The sequence below is a fragment of the Neophocaena asiaeorientalis genome, unplaced genomic scaffold, assembly GCF_003031525.2.
Source record: "Neophocaena asiaeorientalis asiaeorientalis breed wild unplaced genomic scaffold, Neophocaena_asiaeorientalis_V1.1 scaffold745, whole genome shotgun sequence".
In the NCBI taxonomy this organism is placed as follows: domain Eukaryota; kingdom Metazoa; phylum Chordata; class Mammalia; order Artiodactyla; family Phocoenidae; genus Neophocaena; species Neophocaena asiaeorientalis.
In genome coordinates, this window is record NW_020175073.1 from 132,112 (window position 1) to 151,416 (window position 19,305).

The 19,305-nt window shown below is 41.3% G+C and overlaps 1 protein-coding gene across 1 annotated transcript in view; it reads right to left on the reverse strand.

Annotated features, from left to right (window-relative positions):
• Positions 1–5,695: 5,695 nt before the first annotated feature.
• KIAA1549 (KIAA1549 ortholog) overlaps positions 5,696–19,305 on the reverse strand; it is an 86,768-nt gene continuing 73,158 nt past the window's right edge. Inside the window, exons 18-19 of the mRNA XM_024764066.1 lie at positions 15,736–15,881; positions 5,696–7,380 (exon numbers count right to left, since the gene is read on the reverse strand). Coding sequence (XP_024619834.1) covers positions 7,129–7,380; positions 15,736–15,881 — 398 coding nt within the window. The 3' untranslated portion in view covers positions 5,696–7,128. The remainder of the gene's footprint in view (positions 7,381–15,735; positions 15,882–19,305) is intronic.

Below are 19,305 nucleotides of genomic sequence, written 5' to 3' on the forward strand. Positions count from 1 at the left end.
TAAGTTAACATTCACGTCAACCCAGTGGTCAGGCTCTGGGTGTGGGACCAGCCTGACCTTCCTCCTAAGCCTTAGCTGCTTCTCCTAACTCCTTGTCCTTCCACCATTGTGAACCTTTTTACATTTCGAGCATGTAAAATCTCTTAGGGGAACGAGGTGTACCAAGTAGTCCACAGTGTTTTTGGTTTTAATCTGAAGTATACTTATTAAAACATAATATAAAGATATACTAAAACTATTATATTTCTTCAGCTATGTCTAAAATATTGGAGTATCTGACACCACTGTGTGAATATATGCATGTTCTTAAATCCCTTTATTTTTCTTTCAAGGATTAATTTTTGGTTTTCTCAAATGTGCTTAAACTTTCCTGTTATCCTGTCCTTCTGTTTCTTTTTGTTTTTGTTTTTTTTAACCTCTGTAAACAGCCGAAACACACATTCATTTCTTCATAGTGGTCTTTCTCTAATTTTTAGCTTCAAATTCTCCTTTGGGCTGATCCTGTGAACTTTCCTTCATGAAGGCTTATTTTCTGCCAAGACTTGCAACTGTTAACTTTGGTTTCCACTTCAGCAGGAGCTGACTGCCTTGAGAAGCAAGGCAAGTTCTGGGTCATGGATGCCCACAGCAGGCTCTTATTAGCCTCTGCAGGGGCCTATGGGCTTTATCTGTACCAGACTAGTTTTTAAATTTTCAATTTTAGATTTAGAGAAAAATTGCAAAAATAGAGTGTTTCTGTATACCTTTTACATAGCTTCCCCTAATATTAAAGTTAGCAGAACCAATAAATGAACCTCTGTACGACACTGCTAACCACACTATAGACTGTATTTGGATTTCACCATTTTTTCCACTGATAACTTTTGTTGTTCTAGAATCCTATCCAGGTTTCCACATTTCATTCCTTTGTTGTGTTCCACTGTGTTTTGTAGTTCCTCTTGTTTTTCTCAGTTTCAAGGGGTTTTTATTTTCTTGAGTTTCATAAACAACTCCAGGTTTACCCCATTACCTTTCAAGATTATACAAACGTCGATCTTCTCGGTTATCTTTCTAGACTGTAGTCCTAATCTTTTAATTCCAAAATGAATCTGCTCTTAACGGAAGCATCAATTTGATTAGTGGGGAGCCGTAAAGCAAAACAGTTGAGTGGAAAGGAGTGGCACCAACCAGTGTGAGTGACAATTCTGCAAATTCCACACACTGAATAGACTGTTTTCAACTTAATTCTTTGGAAGATGAAAGTACTAGGTGTTCTCATGAGGGACACAAAAATTAGAGAAAACATCTCACACAACTTGCACATTTTGCAAATGAGAGAATTATCATGTTGCAAAGGAAATAAACAGAAAATCTCACTTGACACCAATTCATAGCATTTATTGACATTTCCATTTAAAATGCTAGGAAAGCTGTATAAATTGTAAACATGGAAACCAAACACTTGCATAAATTATCTCAAAAACTCTACAGCACATTAGAAAACAGTGCAGCTAATTGAAGGGTAGAAACATAACCAGCAAGGAGAAGGGAGGGTTCGATTACTAAATCATATACCCATACTGAAATTTAAGGGCCCGTTTGAGACCAGCAAACCATGATTGTCAAGTTCAAACTGCAGTATTGAGCCCACGAGTGCCCTCAATTTACTCTGCATATTTTCGTACGTTAATACTCATAATCTAGGAATGAGGGTGCAGGAAGAGTCATAAGGACATGGGCCTTGACAACGTCGGAGGAGACAAGTGGGCATCTCAGAGCGGCTCGGCTAAGCAGCCTTTCCCGTAAGGGCGAGCCTCGCCCGATCCCCATGCTCCCTAGACTGTGCCCCGGAGGAGGGCAAAGTGGAGAGTTTCTACTCCCCTTTTCTGAAATTAACCCTCTGTTGCTTAGAGCAACCGAGCCCATTGGTGGAGCCTCTGTTCCCCCTAGTGCCCCCTCCTCCTTCCCCACATCTGCAGGAGGAACAGTACAGGGAGCCTGGCTAGAAGTTGGCCCTGTACTATTCCGACCTTGCACACTTAGGGGGTCAAGTTAGGAACGCTGGGAATCTGCTGGACATGAGAAGGGGCTATTCATGATGTTCCAAATTGTCCAGAAAGATTCCGTGGAATCAGGGACCTCGAGACCCAAATCACTTCAATTTTCGCTGTCCCTTCTACTTATCCACTCTTTCTTTAAATGTGAAGTGGCCCCAGAGCAGAAAAACCTACAGGAAGAAGGAAAAGCAAAGAGCCTGCATGATTATCTACCCTGTGGAAAAGGAATTTGGACAGAGTGCCTCAGAGGCAGACATTCCTTCCTTCTTTCACTTGCTCACTGGTTCCCAACTTGGCTTCATGTTTCCAAGGCATCTGATATTCTTTTCCTAAATGTCAATGCGCTGCGTGTTAAGATAAATTGTCAAGTGTTCTGTTACACACACAGCATGGAATGAGGATCGTACCGTGAGGTTTCGGTTTTCAAGTCTTTTTCATAAAATTAGAGAAAGGAGTCCTAGTTTAAACAATGAACATCACCAAGGATATCAAAAGAAACCTGAAATGCACACACTCCTTGTACGCTAGGTAACAAGTGTGAGCCTAATACAGTTTATGAGTGTGTTACAGCAGCTGCTCAGAGAAACCCCTCTCACCTGTTACGAGAATATCCATGACGGTGCTGGATTAAACGTAAAAATGCAGTTCAAGTTACCATCCCATAAAAATGTGCTTTGAAAGAAAACCCCCAGAAACGTGGTTTGTGTTCAAATGGTCTACATGCAGGGGCAGAAGTAGACTTCTTCACGCTCCTGCCTGGAACAAAGGTGGGCTCTGGAGACTGGCTTTGGGGACTTGCTCTGGAGGTAGAAATGAAATGGCTAAAACATCTACAGTGAAAGCGGGCGTGGTACTTAACACTGGAGCCCCCTGCCCACCCACCCAGAACCTTAACCAGCTCTCCTTCCAACCAACAGATTCATTCATGTCTAGGAATCTCGTATGAAAGGGGTAGAGAAGTGTATTTAATGATTAACTCCTGAAGTACTGCAAATGCAAATCAGTGTCCAAGTGACTGGTTTGGTCACTGGAGCACTAAGTTGTGCAAACGCAGTAAACGCTGACCCTGTACACAGTTCAACAGGAGGCCCATAAAGCACGGAATTACCTGTTTCAGCCCGAAGCCTCCAGGTGTCCCTTCACCTGTGCCCTGCACCACAGGCCTCAGGCCCTGAAAAATCTGGTTGGCAAAAAACAGCTTAAGTCTGCTGCTCAAAACACGTACCACCAAAAAGAAAACACGCTCTGAAATTAAGTATAATCTGGAGGAAAATGTGTAGGCAGCTGTAAAGAAGTCAGATATATTTATTTATAACCCACCTATGCTCCACAAAGGATTAAATGTGGCCGAATGGCTGATCCTTGAGATCTGCTCTAAGCAGGAGACCTCGGTGGAGGTCTATTTTCACACTTGACATTGGTCATCCAGCAGTTCCTGGGACTCTCCCCTCCCCTTCAGAACGGGTCTCTTCCTCCGCCGACCTTCTTCCCAAGCCTGGTCATTTTCTCGCTGTATTCCTGCAAATGTATCCTCATAGCATCACTTCCTCCTCTTATAAAACTCCCTCGAGGGCTTCCCTGGTGGCGCGGTGGTTGGGAGTCCGCCTGCCGATGCAGGGGACACGGGTTCGTTCCCTGGTCTGGGAGGATCCCACATGCCGCGGAGCGGCTGGGCCCGTGAGCCGTGGCTGCTGAGCCTGCACGTCCGGAGCCTGTGCTCCGCAATGGGAGAGGCCACAGCAGTGAGAGGCCTGCGTACCGCAAAAAAAAAAAAATAAAAAAAAAAAATAAAAAAAAACTCCCTCGACCGTGCAGTTAGGGATTTCGTCCCCATATTGGAGCGGATCAGGATCAAGATTATTTTCAACGGCAGCTTCGCCCACTTTCTCCATCCGGCTCTTCCCACACCATCTCACCATGTGCCTGGGAAGCTCCTGTCTTCCTTAAAGTAGCTTCTGACATTGAGTTCTCCCCCAGATCCCACTGTTTCCCTATGTGCAACTTCCATTCCTCCTTCTGAGTGCCTAATGCACTTGTGTCCTTTCGGTGAATCTTACTGATGTTTAAACCACGTTCTTTTTCCTTTTCTTCCATCTTCTATAGCCATGCGTATTGTCTGATTCAGATTCTAAGATCTCAGAAGGCAGGGCTCCCGTTGACTTATTTGGTGCCAGGAACAGCAGTAACTCAGGAGCAGGAAGATGCATGATAATTGAGAGTTAACGGTGAAGGAAGTGAATTTAAAGCAAAGCAGGAGAGAGGAAGCAGAGTCACACGGGGCCTCTAGTTTTCCTCTGGTTCCCTCCACGGGAACTCGTTCACTGGGAGGCCACAGCAGATCAGATCACCCCTCCCACCACAATCACACAGATAGTCTACATTCTCACAGTGCTTTGTGCTCCCTCCTCAAGGGACGTGTGCACATGTGACCATATCTGATTCTCTCAATGAGAATTTTCCTGGGAGGCGGGCAGGGGAGGCCTGTTCTCGTTTGGCTGATGGGGAAAATGAGGCTTAGAGAAGGGACCTGACACAGCTGGTTAGTGATTGTGTAGATTCTGAAAACGATCATTTCTCCAAACAATCGTCTCTAAAACTCTGACTCAAATTTATAACTCTTGTTATTACCACTAGAACTTTTCAAAGAGGAAAAAAGAACAGACGTAAAATTTAACTTTTCATTTTGTGGTGCTTCAATAAATGGAACTCCAGAGCCACGCGTGACTGCCACAAGGACCTTTCGTTACGTAGATCCCGTTCACTGAGTGGTGCTCCCCATGACAGCTAGTCTGTTCTGAATCTCGTGATGGTCAAACTGAGTGCACACTGAGTATGCTTTATGGCCAACACAAGAGTGCCGGGGATCCCACTGGCCTGCTCACACCCACCACACATCAGCCGTTGTTTATTCCACGTCATCTTTGGTCTTGACGTCGGTTTAAAAGTGTATCGGTTCTAAGAAGAAAAATACAGGTAGAATCTCCTTATGCTAGTTTGAAAGGCATCAAAACTGCTACTGCAGCCCCATTTAAAACAGAGGCCCGTTCCTGCCATGTACTAAGGAGGTAATCATGTTCGTACAATCTGCGTGTGAACACTGAGGACAAAGAGCAGAATGGGAGGAGAGGGGCCAGCATTTACCCCACCAGCTGGCACTCAATCTGAATTCACCGTAAGGTGTCCATGATAAAATGCTGCTTGGATCTCTGAAATTCTTAATTACACATTCAAGAAACCTGGTATTTTTGAATGACATGCAAGGAGAATCTCCACTCTGGGCAAGTCTGGTATTTAACCAAGACCAAGAGGTAAGAATCAAGCCCAGATCGGGGTCTTCTCTCCCCCGTTCTTTGGAGCCTGTGAGGGTCACCTAAAAAGGAGTTCCCATTCCTTTATTTAGCATCCTCAAGAGACTTGTCTTCCTGCACCCCCCCTTTTTCAGAGGTGCAAAGATGAAAAATGGCTACATTTTAATTTCCCAGAACCAACTTCCCCTGGATTGTGAGACTCTGGGTCTATACAACAGGCTTAATTAAGGAAGGGCTGAAACATGACTCTGAAAACCCAATGATTACACTTTAGGAACCTGTTTTAGCTGCTTCAGGGTTCTTAAAATTTGACACAGATACACAGATTTTGACCAGTCACAACCCCGTGTTCTGCCTGTGTATCTGTTATTTAATTAAAGATATCAGTTGATCTACTAAAAAAGGGTTCATGGAAATTTGTTATCTGTTTTTCTTCTTCATTTCACTCAGGTCCCAGAAAACAGAACAGCCCTTGTTACTCTATTCCTTACTCCACTTTGGGAAGGGGAGACATGTTTCCTTCAAGGGTCAATCTCAAGTGGGAGGACCCCTCTGTTGGGCCCAAAGACGGTTTTAACAGTCGCTAGACGGAGTCAGGGACAATAGAATCAGAAATCAGAAGGAACATTTTTTCTCCCTCGTGGTCTCAAAGCTCTTCTTTCCTTTCTTGACTCATTACGAAGAGGCTGAACAGAACTCAGTTTCATTTCCAGGTCTCGAACACAGGGAATGTGATTACCATGAATGCATCCATGGATAACCAACCATTCAGTGGTCCTAGGAATTTTGACAGATCATTTTTGCTTATGTAAGATTTCTCATTCAAACATAATTTGGGAGCAACTCAAAAGTGCAAGGATTCATTAGGACCTCCTGAAAGCCTCTTTCTTTAGGCCTGGCCTGGATGAAGACATGTACTCAAATGAGATGCAATGAGCAGTTGCATGTGTCCGATTCACAAACCACAAATACAATTAAGAATGTAAATCTAAACTCTGATATGTATTTTGAAAAACCAAATAAATATTAAGCTTTTTCCATTTTGGGAGGCTTTTTTTTTCCCCTTTCTAGAACAAAATGAAACCTTCCACATATCCTTCCACTGAGAAAGCCAAAGTTGCATTTCACAGACGACGTGAAGGGCTCTTGGAGCTGTAGCACCAGAAGTAGAAGGAAAATGCAGTTGATGGCTTCGTTTGGAATCATCAGGCTCTACAATCTATCATTTGGTTTCTCACTAGTAGCTTCTTAAATTCCCAAACAGTCTTAGTATTCGTGTTGTTAATATTACTATTAAAATAAGTTCCTATGGAGGAAAAGAGGGAAATTAAGCTGTTAATGTCTTCAAATCTCTTTTCTCAGAAAACAAAGCAGCAGGTTCATTGTACAAACCAGTCTGAATCACATCTTCCCACGGAAATACTAGATTCCTTTAATCCCTACACCATCTACACATTTTCATCTTTCACCTTTAAAAAAGAGACTAACTTAGTCATTTCATTAGCTTAGAATCATGGTTTGTCTTTCGTGAAGTGCTGCTGGCTTTTAGCCAAAAGTACATAACTTTCAACTGAACCCAGGTGGTCACAAAATTGCCAACGTATTAAAAGCATCATGAGCTGTCACGTGACTTATGGCATCTTTTACAATTGCAACTTGTTCCCTTACTTGGGCCCTCAGCCCAGGAGATGCTTGTCCTCTTCCAAACACCTGCTCAGTTGATTTCCTTTTAGTCTTGCTTCCACAGGAAGCGGATACTTGGCAAATCTGCAAGGTGAGGCCGATCAGCTGTGGAAGTTCTGCACGGTGGTCTGCTTCTGGGAGAGCCGGAGCAGCTCCTCGCGGATAGCTTTGATGAGAGAGGCTGAGGAGTGGCTGGGCTGGAGGTCTTCCGTGGAGCTGGCAGGGTAGGCCAGCCCGGCGCCCGGCAGCCCCCTGTGTGCGAGGTTCCCAGGAGGAGCCGAGGGCTCCCGACCTGAAGTCCTTGGCACCTGGAACAGCGGTGATGAATACTCCTGATGTCCGAGCACATGTGTCTGAAAAACATGGCAAACGTTACTGTACTTCCCACGTGAAAACAGAAGGGAAGATCAGATGCAAACTGGCATTGGACGTGCTCCGTCCATCTCCCACCCAACAACTCAGCCTCCCAGGACAGGGATGGAGAGAAGTAACTGCAGACAAATTGCTCGAGGGAGAGCAGTACAATAAAGAAGCCCATGAACTTAACAAGGGCCTAGGGACTTCCCTGGTGGTCCAGTGGGTAAGACTCCGTGCTCCCAATGCAGGGGGCCCTGGTTCAATCCCTGGCTGGGGAACAAGATCCCGCATGCATGCCGCAACTAAGAGTTCACATGCCACAACTAAGAAGTCCACATGCCACAACTAAGAGTCCACATGCCACAACTAAGACCTGGCCCAGCCTAAATAAATAAATAAATATTTTTTAAAAAAACAGAAAACAAGGGCCTATAAACACTTGCTTAAAGACAGACAGAAAGAATGAATGTGCAGTCGGCTCCACTGGCTAATCCCTGCACTGCCGTGTGTGGAAGTGAATGGGCTGCTGGGGAACCAGGAAGGGCCCTAAAGAGCTGGACAGAGAGGGAGGCCAGAGCAGCCCACGGATGGGAAGGTCGGATGATGATGTCTGCTCAAAGGGATAAGCACATACTGGCAGACCGACCGACGGGAACAGCAACTGCCTTTGCTCAGAGTCCAGAGCCCAAGGAAGGTATGATGAGAACACAGACTGGGCCCACAGGACAGCAACGAGATCACAAAGTCATCTTCCACCCTGTCTGTCCGTGTGTCTGTGTATCAGTGCTCTGTAGAGCCTTTTCTTTAAAAAGCTATCTGCGCCAAAACATACAATAGTTTTGCTGATGTTGGCAAAATACAGATCGAGCATTCCTTTGAAAGAATTATACTTTTCAGTGATCTTTTTCCATATTTTTTCAGTGAAAAATCTCTTCACACACACACACACACACACTACGTCTGTGTTTTCACTTGTGCGAAGAGCAACCTGATAGCCTGGTAAACATGACAGTCAAGCCCTAGAAAACCTTCTACATTTCACTTCTCCAAATCACGACCGAGAGGCCCTCTAAAAGTGCATGTCGGATTTGACGGGAAAACCCAGAACACCTCATGAAACTAAGCTGGGCACAGAAAAAGCAAACTGTCAGCAAATGTAAAGCAGAGACCTGAGACTATAAGGATAGCCATGTGTCCTTCAGGGGAACATTATATCCTAAAGTTAATTTCTTTCCACTGAGTAAAAGCATCCAGTCACCAAGGGAATTTAGTGTATCTGCTGGAAAAGCATGTAAGTGCAACGAAAGCTGAGGCAGAGTGATGAGGATAAAACAAAAAATATTATTTTGGTTTGTGTTGTCAAATTCATTAATTTAATCCCCTTCGGTATAAAATTCTTGAGAAAAATGAAAGCATTTGTAGAAATTACCGGTGCTCATATTGATTCCATTCCTATCAAGGAGTGACCACAGTGATAAGAAGCCTCCAAAAGATGACTTATGTATTGCGACGTCCCAAACAGTTGGCTTATGGCAAAGGCACCTACTCACGGTGGTTATAATGGAAATGACATTAACCAACAATAAAGCTCAAATGGAGAGCAAGGAGGTAGGTGAGATCATGAATATTTATATAGTGATCACACCAAAGATCAAGTCCAGATTTTGTAGGTTCAAACACACTCCTTAAAGGTTAAAATTAGAGACAGAAAGTAGGATGGTGGTTGCCTGGAGTTGGGGGGAGCGGCGAATGGGGAGTTTGGGTTTAATGGGTATAGAGTTTCAGGTTTTCAGATGAAATGAGCTATGGAGATGGATGGTGGGATCGTCACATAATATTACGAACGTATTTAAAACCACTGAGGTGTACACTTAAGAAGGGTTCAAACAGTAAATTTTATGCTGTGTATTTTACCATAATTGAAAAAAATGGTAGGAAAAGTAACTGTTTCTTAGGCCTCTTGCAGATTTTTCATAATGAAAATTGCTTTTATTATTTTTAAGTTTTTTTAATGGATCTTTATTGGAGTATAATTGCTTCACAATACTGTTAGTTTCTGTTGTACAACAAAGTGAATCAGCCATACACATACATATGTCCCCATATCCCCTCTCTCCTGAGCCTCCCTTCCATCCTTCCTATCTCATCCCTCTAGGTCATCGCAAAGCACCGAGCTGATCTCCCTGTGCTATGCTGCTGCTTCCCACTAGCTAACTATTTTACATTCCGTAGTGTATATATGTCAATGCCACTCTCACTTTGCCCCAGCTTTGCCCTCCCACCCTGTGTCCTCAAGTCCATTCTCTATGTCTACATCTTTATTCCTGCCCTGCAACTAGGTTCATCAGCATCATTTTTTTTTGATTCTATATATATGTGTTAACAGAGAGTATTTGTTTTTCTCTTTTTGACATACTTCACTCTGTATGACAGACTCAAGGTCCATCCACCTCACTACAAATAACTCAATTTCGTTTCTTTTTATGGTTGAGTAATATTCCATTGTATATATGTGCCACATCTTCTTTATCCATTCATCTGTCGATGGACACTTAGGTTGCTTCCATGTCCTGACTACTGTAAATAGAGCTGCAATGAACACTGTGGTACATGACTCTTTTTGAATTATGGTTTTCTCAGGGTATATGCCCAGTAGTGGGGTTGCTGGGTCATATGGTAGCTTTATTTTTAGTTTTTTAAGGAACCTCCATACTGTTCTCCATAGTGGTTGTATCAATTTACATTCTCAACAGTGCAGGAGGGTTCCCTTTTCACCACACCCTTACCAGCATTTATTGTTTGTAGATTTTTTGATGATGGCCATTCTGACTGGTGTGAGGTGACACTTCATTGTAGTTTTGATTTGCATTTCTCTAATGATTAGTGATGTTGAGCATCCTTTCATATACCTCTTGGCCATCTGTATGTCTTCCTTGGTGAAATGTCTATTTAGGTCTTCCACCCATTTTTTAAATTGGATTGTTTGTATTTTGATATTGAGCTCCATGAACTGTTTGTATATTTTGGAGATTAATCCTTGGTCTATTGTTTCATTTGCAAATATTTTCTCCCATTCTGAGGGTTGTCTTTTCATCTTGTTTATGGTTTCCTTTGCTGTGCAAAAGCTTTTACATTTAATTAAGTCCCATTTGTTTATTTGTTTTTATTTCCATTTCTCTAAGAGGTGGGTCAAAAAAGATCTTGCTGTGGCTTATGTCAAAGAGTGTTTTTCCTATGTTTTCCTCTAAGAGTTTTATAGTGTCTGGTCTTACATTTAGGTCTTTAATCCATTTGGAGTTTATTTTTGTGTATGGTGTCAGGTGATGTTCTAATTTCATTCTTTTACATGTAGCTGTCCAGTTTTCCCAACACCACTTATTGAAGAGGCTGTACTTTCTCCACTGTTATGTTCTTGCCTCCCTTGTCGTAAATTAGGTGCCCATATGTGCGTGGGTTTAACTCTGGGCATTCTATCCTGTACTGTTGATCTATATTTCTGTTTTTGTGCGAGTACCACACTCTCTTGATTACTGTAGCTTTGTGGTATTGTTTGAAGTCAAGGAGCCTGATTTCTCCAACTCCATTTTTCTTTCTCAAGATTGCTTTGGCTATTCGGGGTCTTTTATGTTTCCATACGAATTGCAAAATTTTTTGTTCTAATTCTGTGAAGAATGTCATTGGTAGTTTGATAGGGATTAAACTGAATCTGTAGATTGGTTTGGGTAGTATAGTCATTTTCACAATATTGATTCTTCCAATGCAGGCACATGGTATATTTCTCCATCTGTTTATGTCATCTTTGATTTCTTTCATCAGTGTTTTATAGTTTTATGAGTACAAGTCTTTCGTCTCCTTAGGGAGGTTTATTCCTAAGTATTTTGTTGTTGTTGTTGCAATGGTAAATGGGATTGTTTCCTTAATATCTCTTTCTGATTTTACATTGTTGATGTACAGGAATGCCAGAGATTTCTAGGCATTAATTTTGTATCCTGCAACTTTACCAAATTCACTGATTAGCTCCAGTAGTCTTCTGCTGGCATCTTTAGGATTCTCTATGTATAGTATCATGTCATCAGCAAACACTGACAGTTTTACTTCTTCTTTTCCAATTTGTATTCCTTTTATTTCTTTTTCTTCTCTGATGGCCGTGGCTAGGACTTCCAAAACTATGTTGAATAAAAGTGGTGAGAGTGGACATCCTTGTCTTGTTCCTGATCTTAGTGGAAACGCTTTCAGTTTTTCACCATTGAGAATGATGTTTGCTGTGGGTTTGTCATATATGGTCTTTATTATGTTGAGGTAGGTTCCCTCTATGCCCACTTTCTGGATAGTTTTTTTATCATAAATGAATTTTGAACTGAATTTTGTCAAAAGCTTTTTCTGCATCTATTGAGAGGATCATGCGGTTTTAATTCCTTAATTTGTTAATGTGGTGTATCACATTGATTGATCTGCATATACTGAAGAATCCTTGCATCCCTGGGTTAAATCCTACTTGATCATGGTGCATGAACCTTTTAATGTGTTGTTGCATTCTGCTTGCTAGTATTTTGTTCAGGATTTTTGCATCTATCTTCATCAGTGATACTGGTCTCTAATTTTTTTGTGTGATATCTTTTGCTGGTTTTGGTATCAGGGTGATTGTGGCTTCATAGAATGAATTTGGGAGTGTTTCTCCCTCTGCAATTTTTTGGAAGAGTTTGAGAAGGATCAGTGTTAGCTCTTCTCTAAATGTTTGATAGAATTTGCCTGTGAAGCCATCTGGTCCTGGACTTTTGTTTGTTGGAAGATTTTTAATTACGGCTTCAATTTCATTATTTGTGATAGGTTTGTTTATATTTTCTAATTCTTCCTGGTTCAGTCTTGGAAAATTGTACCTTTCCAAGAATTTGTCCATTTCTTCGTGGTTGTCCATTTTACTGGCATATAGTTGTTTGTAGTAGTCTCTTATAATCCTTTGTATTTCTAGAGTCAGTTGTGATTTCTCCTTTTTCATTTCTAAGTTTGATTTGCATCCTCTCCCTTTTTTTCTTGATAAGTATCTTCTCAAAGAACCAGCTTTTAGTTTTATTGATCTTAGCTGCTGTTTTCTTTGTTTCTATTTCATTTATTTCTGCTCTGATTTTTATGATTTCTTTCTTCTACTGACTTTGGGTTTTCTTTGTTCTTCCTCTGGTTGTTTTAAGTGTAGGGGTGGATTGTTTGAGAGTTTTCTTTTCCTTGAGGTGAGACTGAACTGCTATAAACTTCCCTTTTAGAACTGCTTTTGCTACATCCCATAGGTTTTGGGTCATTGTGTTTTCATTGTCATTTGTTTCTATGTATTTTTTAATTTCTTCTTTGATTTCTTCAGTGATCTCTTGGTAACTTAGTAGAGCACTGTTTAGCCTCCATGTATTTGTGTTTTTTTACAGATTTTTCCCTGTAACTGATTTCCAATCTCACAGCATTATGGTCAGAAAAGATGCCTGATATGATTTCAATTTTCTTAAATTTTCTGAGGCTTGATTTGTGACCCAAGATGTGATCTATCCTGGAGAAGGTTCCGTGTGCACTTGAGAAGAAAGTGTATTCTGCCACTTTGGGGTGGAATGTTCTATAAATATCAATTAAATCTATCTGGTCTATTGTGTCATTTAAAGTTTGTGTTTCCTTATTTTCTGTTTGGATGATCTGTCCATTGGTGTTCAGTGGAATGTTAAAGTCCCCTACTATTATTGTGCTACTGTTGGTTTCTCCTTTCATGGTTGTTAGCATTTGCCTTATGTATTGAGGTGCTCCTATATTGGGTGCATAAACATTTATAATTGTTATATCTTCTTCTTGGGTTGATCCTTTGACCATTATGTAGTGTCCTTCTCTGTCTTGTAATAGTCTTTATTGTAAACTCTATTTTATCAGATACGAGTATTGCTACTCTAGCTTTCTTTTGATTTCCACTTGCATGGAATATCTTTTTCCATCCCTTCACCTTCAGTCTGTATGTGTCCCTAGGTCTGAAGTGGATCTCTTGTAGACAGCATATATATAGGTCTTGTTTTTGTATCCATTCAGACCCATTTTATATGGGTATTGTTTTTGTATCTGTGTCTTTTGGTTGGGGCATTTAATCCATTTACTTTCAAGGTTATTATTATGTATATTCTTATTACCATTTTCTTAATTGTTTTGGGTTTGGTTTTGTAGGTCCTTTTCTCCTCTTGTGTTTCCCACCTAGAGAAGTTTCTTTAGCATCTGTTGTAAAGCTGGTTTGGTGGTGCTGAAGTCTCTTAGCTTTTGCTTGTCTGAAAAGCTTTTGATTTCTCCATCGAATCTGAATGAGATCCTTGCTGGGTAGAGTAATCTTGATTGTAGGTTTTTCTTTTTCATCACTTTAAGTATATCCTGCCACTCCCTTCTGGCCTGCATAGTTTCTGCTGAAAAATCAGCTGATAACCTTATGGGGGTTCCTTTGTATGTTACTTTTTGTTTTTCCCTTGCTGCTTTTAATATTTTTTCTTTGAATTCAATTTTTGTTACTTTGATTAATATGTGTCTTGGTGCGTTTTTCCTAGGGTTTATCCTGTATGGGACTCTGTGCTTCCTGGACTTGGGTGACTATTTCCTTCCCCATGTTAGGGAAGTTTCGACTATAATCTCTTCAAATATTTTCTTAGACCCTTTCTTTTTCTCTTCTTCTTCTGGGACCCCTATAATTCGAATGTTGGTGCGTTTAGTGTTGTCGCAGAGGTCTCTGAGAATGTCTTCTTTCCATTCTTTTTTTCTTATTCTGCTTCTCATCAGTTATTTCCACCATTTTGTCTTCCAGCTCACTTATCCATTCTCCTGCCTCAGTTATTGTTATTGATTCCTTCTAATGTATTTTTCGTTTCAGTTATTGTGTTGTTCATCTGTTTGTTTGTTCTTTAGTTCTTCTAGATCTTTGTTAGACACTTCTTCTATTTTCTCAATCCGTGCCTCCATTCTATTTCTGAGATTCTGGATCATCTTTACTATCATTACTGTGAATTCTTTTTCAGGTAGATTGCCTATTTCCTCTTCATTTATTTGGTCTCGTAGGTTTTTACCTTGTTCCTTCATCTGTGACATATTTTTTGGCTGTCTCATTTTTTTTTTTTTAATGAGTGGGATTGTGATCCTGTCTTACTGGTTGTTTGGCCTGAGGCTTCCAACACTGGGGTTTGTAGGCTATCGGGTAGAGCTGGGTCTTGGTGCTGAGATGAGGACCTCTGTGAGACCTCAGTCCGATGAATACTCCCTGGGGTCTGAGGTTATTTGTTATCCAGTGGTTCTGACATGGAGCTCCCACCGCAGGAGCTTCGGCCCGGTGTCTGGCTCATGAACCAAGATCCCGCAAGCCACGTGGGGTGGCAAAAAAAAAAAAAGAGAGAACAATAACAAAGTAAAAAATAAAATTAGACTAGGAAACTAACAGATATGTTAGAAAGAATATAAAAATAAAAATATAGATGAATCAACAACTGGAAGGTACAATGGAACCACAATAGTAAAAAAGAGGAGGAGGGAGAAGAGAAAGAGAAAAAAAAAAAAAGAAAGAAAGAAAAAAAAAGAAAAAACAGGGAAAAGGCCTTGGCTGTGGAGGGCGGGGCCTAAGCAAGAGCTAGGTTTGGGCAGTGGGCAGGGCCTATGCTGAGGACCCACAGGGCTGGAAAAGGCCCTGGGGGCTGTGGGGGGCAGGGCTTAGGCTCAAGAAACAGAAGGGGCCCAGGCGTGCCCCCCAACCCTGTTCTCAGAGGGCAGGGGACCTCATCTGGGAGCCCAGCAGGCACCCCATGCCCGAGTGGGCAGGGCAATCGCCCTCCGCTCCTCTCCCGCACCTCCTGGAGGGCCCCTCCCACCTGCCCCTCCTGATCTCCCCAGCCTCAGGGGCACCAATTACCTGGCCTCCACTTCTCCTCCCCCCTCTGTCCCTCCACATCCTACCGGTTCACCTGGGGGTTCCTCCCATCTCCTTGGACGTCAGGGTCCCCACCAGCAGCCAGCAGGTGCCGTAGTTGTGAGGAGACGCTAACTTGGTGTCTTCCCACACCACCATGTTGACTCCACCCTCTTAAGTTATTTTTTAAAACTCACTACTTCAAGCCTGAAAGCTACCTCAAGAAAAATTATATACTTTCCCAAATTTCAATGCCAATACTCTTGCACTCTGGTCAGAGGGAATTTACCATCTACAAACTGCAAGAAAAAAACACACTCAAGGGGAAAAAAAGTGAGGGGAGTTAAAACTTTATGTAGGTTTTAAAAAGAGATCCCCCGAGCAGAAGCAGCAGCAGCTACACTAAGTGATCATGTCTGAATTCTCAATGACGATCCCAACACAAGGTACTCACAGCCTCTCTCCGGCCAGCTTCCTCCTCCCCGTACGAAGGCCAGCCTGGTCCCCCATACTGGCTGCCTCTGCCTGGGTGGATCTCCACTGGCTGAGCTCCAATTCTGCTGGCAATTCCCACCTGTGTCAGGTGCTGGATCTGGGAGCCTGGAGGAACACAGTGAGTGGCCCAGTGAACACTGGTAGGGGGGTGAGGCTGCCCAGTAAGACACTTCGGTTCTGACCACAGCACGCCCTGGGGATACGAGCATTGCTCAAACGTGGCACCAATTCTACCTCCAGAGAAGACATTTCCTAAGAAAAACAGACCATGAGTTTCCGGGTTTGCAGGGTTTTACTTCCTTTCAATACAGTGGCTAATAGTGATGTTCGTATTTTCCCAGCCAGACATCCAAGGACTGGGAATAAAGGGCATAACAGAGGGCCTTTCCGTTCATTTCTGTAGAGGCTACAAATAAGGATGACCTTATCTATTCAGAAAAAAGGAGTGAAAGATGTTGGTGCCATGAAGAAGCTGAAACCTGGTTCTTGCTTATGGCTTTCAGACTCACAAGGAGCTGAAAATACAATATGCTTTTGTTTCCTTAACAGGCAGAGTGTGAATTCAGAATGTTAAAGTACATTTTTGTTACACTCACATTGTTTTCATAACTTAGTCATATCATAATTAAAAATTTAACGCCACCCACCCAGCCTTCTCATTGAGGTATACTGATAGCAAAGACAGATGATCTCTAGCACTCATTCTACACTCAGACTCGCTATGGCCTTGTGTGACTGTGAAAGCCAGGCTTTAAACAACGTATTTTTCTCCCCCATCAACTTCGGCATATGGAAATATCTCTTTTCAACAGATGGAGGGAGGAAAAACAGATCTTTAAACACTGTGAAATAAAATACCAATTTACAAATGCTCCTAGGATCGTCTAATTCATCTGTGATGTTCAGACTGGTCCCACAAAGGTTCAGGGTTTTCACAGAGATAAGGGAGGTGGCCCCCTCCGTCTTCAAGTCTACTCCTACTCTAGTTGCCTAATTAACAGCCTCTGTTAATCAAATACATTTTTAAAAACGTACTCTGCAGGAGTGCTTGTCAGTTACTGAAGATTCATAACAGTATTAAAACTATTAGAACTATCAGTACTGTTTGCCCAACAGACATTGTTTGAGCAAATCTTGCAAAGAACAGAAATGCAGCCCAGTGTTCCCCATCACTTATAAAGGTTCAGACAGCTGCATAGGGAGAAAAGCATACCTTTGTATTAAAATTGTAACAGTAGTTGAAGTCATAGTTCAGACAGGATTCTGTATCTTGCTTTGTTCACTTAACGAGACAGCACAAGCTCCCCCATGATTCAAGTGGCCCATCAACCCGAGCAAGCCTGGGTTTGCATTGCAGCTCAGCCACTGACAAGTCCTGTGACCTTGGACACCCAGTAATCACTCCAGCTAGCCTCAATGCCTCACTTTTCAAATGAAGTTTAAAAGTCTACCTCACAGTGTTATTTCAAGGATTAAAAGAGATAAAATAGGTCAAATACCAAATGCATAGGAGGCAACCAGGAAATCTTAAATTCCCTTTTTCTGGCTCTATCTGAGCTCTTCATTTTAAATAGCTGTACAGTTTACTACTGATGCCCTTATAACTGGGTATTGAGGGAGCTCACAGTTGTTTGCTATTCTGAATAATGCTCCAATAAACATCTTTGTACATGTAGTTTTTCTCCAGTATTTTGCATTTCTTCAGTGAGGGGAGCCTGTATTCCCAAACTTACCAAATCAAAGGCTCATGAAGTTATACTGCCAAGCTGCTTTCCGAAAGTTTAACGATTTACACCATCACCGGAAAGAATACAATAGTAATAATGATGGCAGCTAATATTTGTTAAAATTTGTTGTATGCCATGCACTATTTTAAGCACTTTACATTTGTTATCTTCTTCAATCATCAAATAACCATAAGAGGTAAGAACTAATGTTATCCCCGTTGTACAGATAAAGAAACCGAATGCTAATTTTACCACATTATTATAAAAACAATTTCATGATTGAAATGGTGGCTCATCATGGTTTTAATTTGCATTTCTTTAATCATTTTCAAAACTGGACATTTTTCATGTTTACTTTCATATGGTACACACACATTTCTTTTGTGCATTCCTTCTTTCTGTCCTTTGCCTGTTTATCTTTTGCAGTTTGCCCATTTATCAATTTATGAGCCATTCTCTATAATAAGATTACCTCTTGGTCATATCTGCTATAAATCTTCCTAGGTACTACTTTCCTTTTGCTTTTGGTAATTTTTAGACATATACATATTTGATAATTTTACATAGTCAGAAAAGTAACTTTTCTAGTATATCTTAGTATTTTTTCCATTTCAAATTTTTACACAATTTAATCCCTTATGGCAAATTATTAGAAAATAACTTCCTCTTCAAATATTTCATACATATAATTTCTATATTCCTCCAGATTAAAAATGAATATGTCTGGATATTGTTTGGTATAAGTGCTATGCAACAAGGTTCAAATACAAAACAATTAATAAGGGAAACAAGACCCACTGCAAAGCACAGCACCTGCAAGGTATGGGAAATCATGGAGGCTATCAGGATACATTCTTTGTTTTGTTGATTGACTGACAGACAATGCAAAATACAAGAACTGCCAAAAAGACCATACTGGATAATTATCCATCAATTATCGCAAATTTGGAATTGGCCTAAACTAGTTATTTGATGACCTTATAAAACTGTATCTTCTCCAGAAAATGAGAAAATAGCAAAAGAAATTATTTAACATGTAATGGCTCCTCTTATTAAAGCATCAGACTCCAAAAGGAAGGAAATGAACTAGGAAAATAAAAGATGGGCTCTGAGCCCTGGTAATAAAATGCAGTAAGACAGAGTAATAATGAACTCAGGACTTTTTAGAGTAGCGGTACAAGAAACAGAAAGAAAAAAAAAAAAGAAAGAAATGGAAAGAGCTCGGGGAACACTGAGTGATATGCACAAATCAGTGTTCATAGTATCAACTATTCATGAGATGAAGTTTCATGACATGCAACAGTGATTTGTAATCTGGGGCACAAGACTGGGTCTCAGGCAACCTGGTGGAGGCCGACCAGCCAACTGCCTTGTCAGAATATCAGCTCAGCCGTGCTGGGTGCTGGGTGTCAACAACCAGCAGTGTCTCTCATTATGGGTCTGGAAAGGGTCCCTTAGCTGGTCCACTTATGCTTCTGTTGGACTGATTAGGGAAATCAACTATGAGGTCTAGCAGTGTTTGAAAATTTGGGGATTTATAAAGATCTCAGAATGAATCCCTCATAAACGTCAAGCATCTACTGAACTTGATGAGGATTTGTTGTGGGTTCAACTATTATCACAAAATTCCCAGGGGACTCTGAGACAAATGTATTTTTTTCTTTTCTTCTCATTTTCTGAAAATAAATTTATTCCTAATCTGGATATAATTATTGAGGATACTCAATTCAGAAACCATTATACCTTTTTTGCTTTACCAAAATTCTAAGGGCTCTTCCTTTCCTCAAATCTCTACATGCACC